General features: G+C 43.5%; 2 protein-coding genes across 2 annotated transcripts in view; both read right to left on the bottom strand.

Moving 5' to 3' along the window:
• Window positions 1-4,057: 4,057 nt before the first annotated feature.
• On the bottom strand, window positions 4,058-6,531 carry LOC102301089 (high choriolytic enzyme 1-like). The gene has a single exon (XM_005917138.3). The coding sequence runs from the start codon at window positions 4,975-4,977 to the stop codon at window positions 4,186-4,188; it is 792 nt and encodes a 263-aa protein (XP_005917200.1). The 5' UTR covers window positions 4,978-6,531; the 3' UTR covers window positions 4,058-4,185.
• A 1,638-nt stretch (window positions 6,532-8,169) lies between these two features.
• The window catches only part of snap25a (synaptosome associated protein 25a), a 32,509-nt gene continuing 30,232 nt past the window's right edge, over window positions 8,170-10,446 (bottom strand). The window contains exon 8 of the mRNA XM_005917143.3: window positions 8,170-9,745. Coding sequence (XP_005917205.1) covers window positions 9,677-9,745 — 69 coding nt within the window. The 3' untranslated portion in view covers window positions 8,170-9,676. The remainder of the gene's footprint in view (window positions 9,746-10,446) is intronic.

Genomic DNA, 10,446 nt, shown 5'->3' with positions numbered 1-10,446 from the left:
TGTGTGTGAGTGTGTGTGTGTTGAGATCGTGTGTGTGTGTGAGCGTGTTGTGTGTGAGTGTGTGTGTGTGAGTGTGTGTGTGTGAGCTGTGTGTGAGCGTGTGCTGTGTGTGGTGTGTGTAGCTGGTGAGCGCTGTGTCCGTGTGTGCAGCGTGTGTGTGTGCGCGTGTCGTGTGTGCAGCTGGTGGTGCGTGTCGTGTGCACTGTGTGGTGCTGAGCGTGTCGTGTGTGTCAGTGGTGTGTGCTGCGTGTGCAGTGTGTGTCGTGGTGTGTGTGTGTGTGAGCGTGTGTGTGTGTGAGCGTGTGGCTGTGTGTGAGCTGTGTGTGTGTGGTGTTGGTAGCGTGTGTGTGTGTGTGAGCGTGTGTGTGTGTGAGCGTGTCGTGTGTGATGCGTGTCTGTGTGGTGTCGTGTGTGAGTGTGTGTGTGTGGCGTGTGTGTGTGTGAGTGTGTGTGTGTGTGTGAGCGGTGTGTGTGAGAGCGTGTGTGTGTGTACGAAGCGTGTCTGTGTGTGAGAAATTGTGTGTGGTGTGTGTGTGTGAGAGTGTGTGTGTGTGTGTGTGGTGCTGTGTGTGATGAGGCGTGTGTGTGTGTGGAGTGTGTGTGTGAGTAGAGTGTGTGTGTGTGAGAGTGTGTGTGTGTGGCGTGTGTGTGTGTGAGTGTGTGTGTGAGAGCGTGTGTGTGTGTGAGACGTGTGTGTGTGTGAGCGTGTGTGTGTGAGCGGTGTGTGTGTGAGCGTGTGTGTGTGTTACAGGACACTGTTATTCCTGCAGGGTGTAGTTGCTGACTCTGACAAAACCAAATCCTAGACTGTGTCAGTGACTGGCAGAGAGATGGGGCAGCTGTCTTCACACAGCTCGGCAGCAGGATAAGAGTAGTGATCAAAGAGAGGCTAGTGGAGAATATATTAAAATAAAGGGGGTGGGGGAGGGGGTGTCTTAGGGCACGGATGGGGTGGAGTTGAGTAGACTGGAGAGCGAGCGAGGTAGGGGTAGTGTGACAAATAAGGCTGTGAAGGAGTGGACGTGTGGAAAACGAGGCATGCTGCTTGTGCTCGGGGGATTGCCTGCAGCCAGATACAGTATGTGCACAAGTCTCAGTGCAGACACAAGTTTTAATGACCAAAACTCAACTTCAGGACAGAAAACATTCATAGACAACAATGTGTTCTTATCTATACATGAAGAGGATGCCGTTCATAGGTGCAGATTGCAGTACTTGCTTAGGACACTTTGTCAGTGTACAGGTTGAAATGTACAGGTTGAAGTGCCTGAACTCAAAAATTAACACCTCGACTCAAAACCAACTGATAATAATTTTGTGAAACAGTTTTCCTGACTGTAGTTCTTGTGAGAGTAGGGAACAGCTGGAAGACAGCAGCTGCTGTAGGACAAAGATGCTTTAGTTTGTCAAGAGAGAGCCATGAAAACCACTACAACGGGTGTATTTCTACTACTGTTTGGACTGGATCTGATCCTGAGTTTTTCTCCTGGGGCGGATCCAGTCGAAGGTAGGTCCATTTTTAACTCAAATGCTAATAATGAGTGAGAAGCGTCCACCTTGATTTACCTTGGAAGAGGCTGTAAAAGTTGGGAAAGGGCTCCGATACAGGTCAGGGAGTCAGAGATGTTCACTCCTGTGTACAGTGACGTCTGTACTGAGATGATGTTGGTAAGTGCTGCTGTTAGCCGCTGTTTGCCGCTGTTAGTCGCTATTAGCCGCTATTAGCCTCTGTTAGCCTCTGTTAGCCTCTGTTAGCCTCTGTTAGTGAAACTGCCTTTGAAATCGATGCAACTTTGTTGGACTGTTTAGTGAATAAACTCATATAATGTGTAATCAAACTGTCTATCAGAGGTAAAGCGAGATTTTTAGGACACTTGCACCTAACTAACATTAGCCTATAATCAGCTGTTGCTGTTGTTTAGCCAGCTTGTTGTCAGCTGTCTAGCGATGGATGGAGTGTGTCTAATCTACTGACAGTTATCGTAGATTAGTCAAGCAGTATTGCAGGTTGTGGCAATACTGGTAATAAATGAGCATGTTTATGAGATGAGGATGACATTTTATTGTCAGTGGTGTTGTCTCTGTTCTTCACACATTCATTTCTTTCATGAGGGGGAGCCCTTGATAAAACATAGGTACAATCCTTCACATCTTAAGTCGGGAGGTGCAGGTATGAATTTTATGGCCCTCTGGAGCACATACATACCTACAGGTTCTCTTCTCCTCCACTGGTGTCTAGCCACATACATTAGATGCCAGGAGTGGGAAGGGAGGTCTCCCTCCTGGGCACTATATTAAAATATAGTGGGGGCACATGGCAGCTTCCACAAACCTGCTCCTGTTAATCAATAATAAGTTTATGAGAATGCATTAGTTTGTTGGAATATGTATTTACACACTATTTTATTTGTTTATTGTTTATTCATAAGTACAGTATCCTTCTCTCGATAGCCAAAAATCTACTGACTGACTGCTGCATACAATGCATTTTTTTAACGTTACATTTATCATCATGAATCAGAAAACGAATGAATCGAGAGCAAGTTTATATGATGAGGCAGAATGTGTTGTTACAGTGGCTCCAAAACCCAAACAGTCCGCCGTGTTCCCGTAACATCCTCTGGTCTTTGTCAAGGATGTTTTTATCCTGCTCAATAATGGATGAACCTGAGCCACAGAGAGGGAGAGCGATCCTCCTCTGGAGCAACGCTGCAGCACTAATGCTTCGGAGTACTCTCAGGCCTGGCCCTCCTCTGTAAAAAGCTGTGTACTTTGATCTAAAACGAAAGGAATTTATTTTGATAATCTCTTTCAAAGTATCGTAATAAACACCATTTTTCATCCTTCATTTCTTGGTGTTTTCCCCTCATTTATTCATGTGAAGGGAAAGGATATAATTAGCTACATTTCAGTTCACAAATGCAAAGCACTTGTGAAAAAACCGAGGCTTTAAGTCCCGTCTTCTTTTAGAAGCCTACAGATTGACCCTACACTGATCAGGCTTAACATCATGACTGCTGACAGTTGGTGACATGATGCCTGTTAGTTGGTGGGATATATCAGGGGGGAAGTGAACATTTTGTCCTCAAAGTTGACAAGTTAGAAGCAGGAACACGTATATACTATATATATAATGTTCTTCCTCTACCCCCCCATTTTTGCACATGTCGAGGAGCGTGTCAGGTTACATTTCACTGTGTGTTATACTTGTATAACTATGCATGTGACAAATCAAGAACCTTGAACCTTGAACCTTGGAATAATTGGCAAGCTTCAGGATTTGAGGGAGTTTGACAAGAGCTGAATTGTGATAGCTAGATGACCGGGTCAGAGGATCTCCAAATCAGGCAGTGTGATGCTTTGGTCAATGTTCTGCTGGGAAGCCTGGGGTCCTGACACTGATGTGGATGTTACTATGACACGTACCACCTTCCTAAGCATTGCAGACCATGTACACCCTTTCATGGAAACAATATTGCCTTATGGATGTGGCCTCTTTCAGCAAAGCAAAAAGGGTTCAGGAAGGGTTTGAGGAGCACAACAATGAGCTTGAGGTGTTGAGTTGTCTTCCAAATTCTCCAGTGCTGGAAAAACAAGTCCGATCCACGGAGGCCCCACCTTGCAACTTACAGGACAAGACAATCTTTCACTAAACACCTTCAGGGGTCTGAAGGAATCGTTTTTTATTTGTTAAGCCACTTAGAAATAATCTATGAATTATTCAAGTAAAACTACATCAATTTCCTTAGAAAAATAATAATAATATGGGAAAACTGGATATTAGAGTTAATTTCCCTAAGAAACAGGAACAAATTCTTACACCTGAATTAGAATTAGATTTTGCTTCAAATCATCAGTATATATGGAGGAAGTCAGGACTGAGGTACAGCAGTGAGTGCTACAGCCATCTGTGAAACATGGTGGAGGCTCTGTCACGGTGCTCGTTGAAATCAATGAAAGTTTGAACAAACACCGTGTAAAACCATCAGGAGCATCTGATCCAGACCAAAGGAACATAAATGTTGCAAACCAGATGAAGCCACACATGTTCAAAACACCATTTTAATGCACTTTATTTTTGTGTTTGACTTTTTTAAAGAGAATATTAACACACTGAAAAAGCATTGATGAAAGAACCTTTGGGAACAAATGAAAACTTCTAATCAGACAAGCTAACGTGTGTTTTCAGCAGCCGTACAGCAGGTTGATCCTCCTGATGTCCCAGTAGGACATGCCCTGCCTCTGGCCAATCTGGACGTTGGGGTTGGGGATGGGGGTGATGGTTTCCCTGCCATTGATGGAGAAGGCTGTTCTTTCATAGTGCATTATGGAGGAGTAATCGTAGGGAGTGTTGAGGTTGTTGGTGTCCTGCTTGTCGAAGTTGTAGGCCATCTGTGGGTCGATGTTCTCCCAGTTGATCCTGACGTAGTAGTCGCGGTCGCTCCTGGTCTGCTCGTGCTGGAAGCCCAGAGCGTGGTTGACCTCGTGCTGGACGACGCCAAAGTAGACGCAGCCCTGCCTGTTGAGAGACAGGACCTGCTTCCCTCCCTGTCTGCCCACAAAAGAGAAGCATCCGTTCTGGCTCTCGATGCTGATGTAGTCGTTCTGGTCCTTACGGTCGACAAAGCGGACACAGGTCTGGCTGTGGAAGGACTGCAAGGCATTTCTGATCAGCTGCCTTTCCCCGCTGCTGTACTCACTGCTGATGGCGAAGGGAACCGTCACCAGGCCGTTGTTGTCTTTCTGCCACAGGCATCTCTGGTAACTCTGGCATTTAATGGCATTTCTGCTTTTTGGAAGCAGGATGTCTCCTTCCAGCAGGATCTCGTTGCTGCCATTGTTTGCGGTCAGAATCCTGGTGGTGATATCGACGGTGTGGTCTTCCTCCACCTGGCCCTCTCCTCCTCCTCTTTCCTCCATGAGAGGATGAGCCTGAGAGAGGCCGAGCAGCAGCAGCAGGCTGACAGAGGGACTCATCTTCAGAGTGGGTCTGGTAGCTGTGGAGCTTCTTTGCAGAGCTGCTGTGGAGAGACTCCTCGGAGCTTCGTGTCTGACACAGTTGAGTCGCAGGTCTTTATACTCTCCTCTACAGGTGTGTCTGCAGGAGGATTATGGGCTGGGGCCCACATCGCTGGGCCTGAATAAACCTGAGAAGGGAGGACTGCACAGACAAACCTACTCTTTCAACATGCTGTGTTATGTCAGGGCTGTGGACGGATCAACACAGTTACTTTACTGGGTGGGACTTGTTTAACTACACATTCGAAACGTCTACAACTAAAAAGTCCTCAAATTCTCCATTTGCAACCACCTTTATTTTCACTTTTATTTTGGACAGTCAGAAAATGCATATCTAAAAGTAATCTTTTCTCTTTTCTTCATCTGGCTGCTGTGTTTTTCTTCTCATTGACACAGTTAAAATAGTTTGAATTTGCTGTTCATACCATAAATCATCCCTGTAAAGCCTGAACCTTGAAACAATTCCCAGAAAGAAATAGTTTTGAAAATGGAGAGTTTATTGACATTGTCATATATATATGTATATGTAATATATGTTCTATAAAAATGACTTTATGGAACATGTACGCATTAGAATCACACTACAGACAAAGTGTGAAACTGAAATACAACAAAATGTTATGTTGGTCAGACCAACAATCAAATGGCTGAAAGTACAACTCACTAAAGAAACTTGATGATAACTTCACTCGAGGAAGATTAGTCCAGTTCTCATCTATTTATTTTAGTAAGTAATTATGGATTTGGTTCATTACAAAGGTTTAGTTTTTTTCTGCTGAAATGCATCATTATTGTAATAATTTAAACATTTTTCTCTTGTTTTCAGAGAAGCTCAGGTTTACCTTTTTTTTCTTCAGTCGTTGAGTCTTTCTGTTCTTCCCTCCACGATTTGTCTTCATTAGGAATCAGGTGCTCACATTTATGTGTGTCCCAAAGAGAAAGCGTCTTCTGACGTTGCAGTCATTGATGTACATTACAAACTTTCCACGACACCACCATCAGGCCACATTTAGTCCAAATCATGACATTCTTCTGGTACACTATATGGACAAATATATGTCCTACTACAGTACCACAGTTTAATTCATTAACTCTTTCATCCATATAGCACATCTGGCTCAAATGAGAAGCTTGATGCACATAATTTGACCAGTTACGTTCCCCTAGCATTCAGTTAGCATTTACTGAGAAGTTAGCTAATCCCATTAAAACCATCACCAGTAAACCAACATGGGTAATCTAAACTTGGCTAACAGCAAACTTGACAATGTATTTGTAATATTGGAAAAATTAATAAAGAAAAGAAAAGAAATGCTTTTCTGAGAAGAATTTTTTTTATAAACATACACTTTAGGCTGTATAAAGCATGGCTGAGGATTGCTTATCATCCTTGACTGGCTGCCACTTTGAAACCTCAGGATATCCATCCATCCATCTTCATCCGCTTTGTCCGGGGCCGGGTCGCGGGGGCAGCAGCCTAAGCAAAGAGGCCCAGACCTCCCTCTCCCCAGCCACCTCCTCCAGCTTGTCCGGGGGAACACCAAGGCGTTCCCAGGCCAGCCGAGAGATATAATCTCTCCAGCGTGTCCTGGGTCTGCCCCGGGGCCTCCTCCCGGTGGGACATGCCTGGAACACCTCACCCAGGAGGCGCCCAGGGGGCATCCTTGTCAGATGCCCGAACCACCTCAGCTGGCTCCTTTCGATGTGGAGCAGCAGCTGCTCTACTCTGAGCCCCTCCCGGATGGCCGAACTTCTCACCCTATCTCTAAGGGAGAGGCTCAGCCACCCTTCGGAGGAAGCTCATTTCGCCGCTTGTATCCGCGATCTCGTTCTTTCGGTCACTACCCACAGCTCGTGGCCATAGGTGAGGGTAGGGTGCCCGAGGGCGAGCGTCTGGTGGCCGGGCCTTAGTCCATGGGGTCCGGCCGGGCACAGCCCGAAGAGGAGACATGGGCCCATCCTCCTGCAGGCCCACCACCCGCAGGAGGCGCCATAGGGGTCGGGTGCATTGTGTGCCGGGTGGCGGCCAGGAGCGGAGGCCCTGGCGGACTGACCCCCGGCTGCCAAGACTGGCAATAGGGACCTCAGGATATCGCTGTCATAAATGTTTTTGTACCCATATTTGAGAAATGCTCCGTTTGAGCTATAATAAGACTTAAATGAGTGAGTTAGCAAAAAAAATCCCTCCTTATATTTTTGAATCAAGGTAGAAACACTTGGCTTAAATATGTTAATTTCTGAGGTAAAGATTGGCATTTTGAAATGGGGACAGTGGGGAACAGTTTGGACTTGGGTGGAAGACCTGCAGTTTGTGCCACTTTCATTTTTAGCCCCCAGAGTTTTCTGCTTGGTCTGTTCACTAAACATAAAGCTACAGCTAGTAGCTAGCTAGCCCATCATAGCAACTGTAAAACAGTACTTGATCCCATACAAAACAATTTTGTGATTGGTATTCTTTCTTTTTTCTGTAGATTCAACAAAAAACACAGCTAAGCTTGTTGTTTTTGCACTGAGGTAAGCTAACGCTGCACATGGAAGTTTAGCTAATATTTAGCATGTAACTTGCTTATATGGAAATTTTGGCAACATATCAGAAAATGACAAACACTGAAACAGTTGATGTGAAAAAAGTGTGAATCTTTCTTTTTTAATGTGACAATTGTGTTTTTCCCGAGGAGAAGTTTGTGAAAGGAAAAAAGGATAGCAGAAGGGATTTATAATTTTTTTGTGTTATGAAACAATAAAACCTTTTAAAGTTAAATTTAGGTCGTTAAAAAGGGAGAAACGTTTTAGCAGTTGTGGTTATTCGACTGAAACTTCTGTATTTACCGTGTTTTCCTCAGCTGACATTTCTGAATGTTTTGGCTCTTTAGGAATCACTTCTTGCCTTTCAGTCTGGTTCCTCTCATATATTAAACTTGCGCCAAAGCTAAACACCACAAAGATGAATATCAAATGCTTTATCTTGTTGACTGTCAGTGTATCCCTGGACTGCTGGCTTCTTGTTTAGAGAAAACAGGGCCATCGGGTGGACTGTCTGCCACATAAGGTGTAATCTAAAAAGTGAGCGGTAGTTTGGGTAAATGCCACCCTGGACGTTAGAGATTGAGATTGGAGTCTCTAAGCAATAAAGACAGACACGGATGCAACTAGGGTTTATTACTTTTAATCAATTCAGCTAGCTACAAAATGTCCACCACTTCACACACTGACAGGATACAGAGAGGGAGTCTTTAGTATTACATGCGTTGAGGACATCAATCTCACAGTTTAACCTATTGTGTCATTCAGGTTTAGGTAATTCATCACCTTACTCTAACTACTTGACATTTTGGCGATTTGGTGTGCATAGCTCTAAAGTACAGAAGCAACAAAAAAACCCATTTGTATGTATTTTTTTGTTTCAGAGTATAGTTGTAATTGTTATTTAATATTGTCATTATTCTTACCAATAACAAACCACACGGGGAGAATAAACTTACATATACGGTTTTCTTATAAAAGTAAGGTCTCTCAGAAATATGCGTCTTTGCTTTACATTGCAAACGTTTATTTTTTTCAGAGCATCCAAAACCTATGATACAGTACACAACCAGTCCTCAGCTTTCATCATATAATCAACATCTTCATCACTGAACTGCATAATCATTTAGAAAACAGGTCATTTTTTTGCAATACAACCCAAAGTCCTCAGTTGTTTCAACTTCATCTCACTTTTTTGATCCCTTTTGCATTATTGTACAACGAGATGGTCACAGTCGGTAAATATATCGAGACAGAAAGAGTGGCACTATTGCAAACTTGCAGGAGTATGGAACGATAAACTGTGTCCTAATACCGAGCATGCGTTTTGTCAATTTGCTACTGCCATGTTATCATTTTTTATATATATTTTTTCAGACAGGTTTTATTTATAAGACTAAAATCTACCATTTGTCATGCAGAGAACGCACAATTCACATCACTTGGAATGCAATGTCTAATACAGCTACAGAGAGTCTAGTTGCACATTGTCTAAACAGTAACTCAGTATGATTGCGATGAAGGAAAATGGACCAAGGACTGCCTTTTGATTGTAAGTGCTCTTTGCCGTCCCGCCCAACTGTACCGCCGCTTAGTGACTCGTGTTTGCCATCGATCTTCTCCTGCTGTTTTTGTGACAACACCAAAATAAGGAGCATGACAGTAGCCTATATGTAATGACACAGTTTTACTAAGACGATACTGAGATACCGAAAAGGAAGAAAAAACAAACAGCTTGTACAGCATTCCTATTATATACTTGTCATCCAGAGAAGTGTACTCGTGTGTATATATATATATGTATATATATATATGATATGTGAGATATATATATATATATATATATTTGACATAGAGAATAAAAACTTCACAGGTGAGCTAGAGATCCATCAAGTCAGCACTATATACAACCTTTGGAAAGAATGATATACGGAGTATAAGAAATCATCTTTTTACGAGGACAATCATTTTGAAAAAGCTCGACAGACGACACAGAACAACATTTACAATGGGCGGGGAGGTGATATGTGCATGTGTGCAAACCTAGAAGGTCAATACCATGATGAAAGCATGTCAGCGCCTATCGATGCGTGGCGCGGGACGCCGGGACGTTCACGCTCCGGACTCCGGGCGTTTAGCCACTGCCCAGCATCTTTGTGGCGCGCTGGTTGGCCTCATCGATCCTGGTCTTGTTGGAGTCGGCCTGTGAGAGAGGAAAAGGTAATGAGAGGGCTTTGTTGATTGATTCCACAGATCTGTATTTTGGTGTTTTATCTTTAGTACCCGGTTAGATAGATTTCATTGTACTTTTGGTGTGGTAGAGCTTTGAATTTAGAGATGGAGCTTTTTAAAAAGACTCTATTATACAAAGAGACCATTAAATATAGAAATGCTTAAGAAAATAAAAGGTAAGACAACTTTTCTTTGCTGTTTCTACATTTTATCTCTGACCTGATTTTAATGACTGTCATTCCTTTATGTCTTAGAATTAAGAGTTGCACAGTTCTGCGTCAAAGGCATTAAGTTATTTAAGTCTTAAGGTTGGACATTATTTTAAAACTTTCTAACCAATCACCAGCATTTCATCAACTGCAAATTTACGGGCATGTTCACAGCACTCTTGCACATCCTCACAACGTGGCCACTCGATGTTCTTACTGTTTCAGTTAAACCAAACCAGGAAACAGGGATGTACGTGAATGTTGGAATATCCATGGAGAAAACCTTGCAGCCTATAAAAGACCCAACCTGGCTGAGCTTTGTGAACCGGAGCTGGTGTCGTATACAAACCAAGCTTTCCAAGCTTTTCCTTCGTGTCCACACTGGTTATATGTTATATTTGCAAGGAGGCAACTCACTAAATAAGCAAGATGACTCAACTCGGTGATTACATGAACCCGGTGC

This window comes from Haplochromis burtoni, unplaced genomic scaffold (assembly GCF_018398535.1).
Source record: "Haplochromis burtoni strain Fernald_Lab_line unplaced genomic scaffold, NCSU_Asbu1 Contig_22, whole genome shotgun sequence".
In the NCBI taxonomy this organism is placed as follows: domain Eukaryota; kingdom Metazoa; phylum Chordata; class Actinopteri; order Cichliformes; family Cichlidae; genus Haplochromis; species Haplochromis burtoni.
Note: the sequence above shows the minus strand (reverse complement) of the source record. Positions and strands in the feature narration are given on the sequence as shown.

Excerpts from the sequence above, each read along its gene's own strand:
- LOC102301089 (XM_005917138.3), bottom strand. The coding sequence starts at position 4,977 with ATGAGTCCCTCTGTCAGCCTGCTGCTGCTGCTCGGCCTCTCTCAGGCT.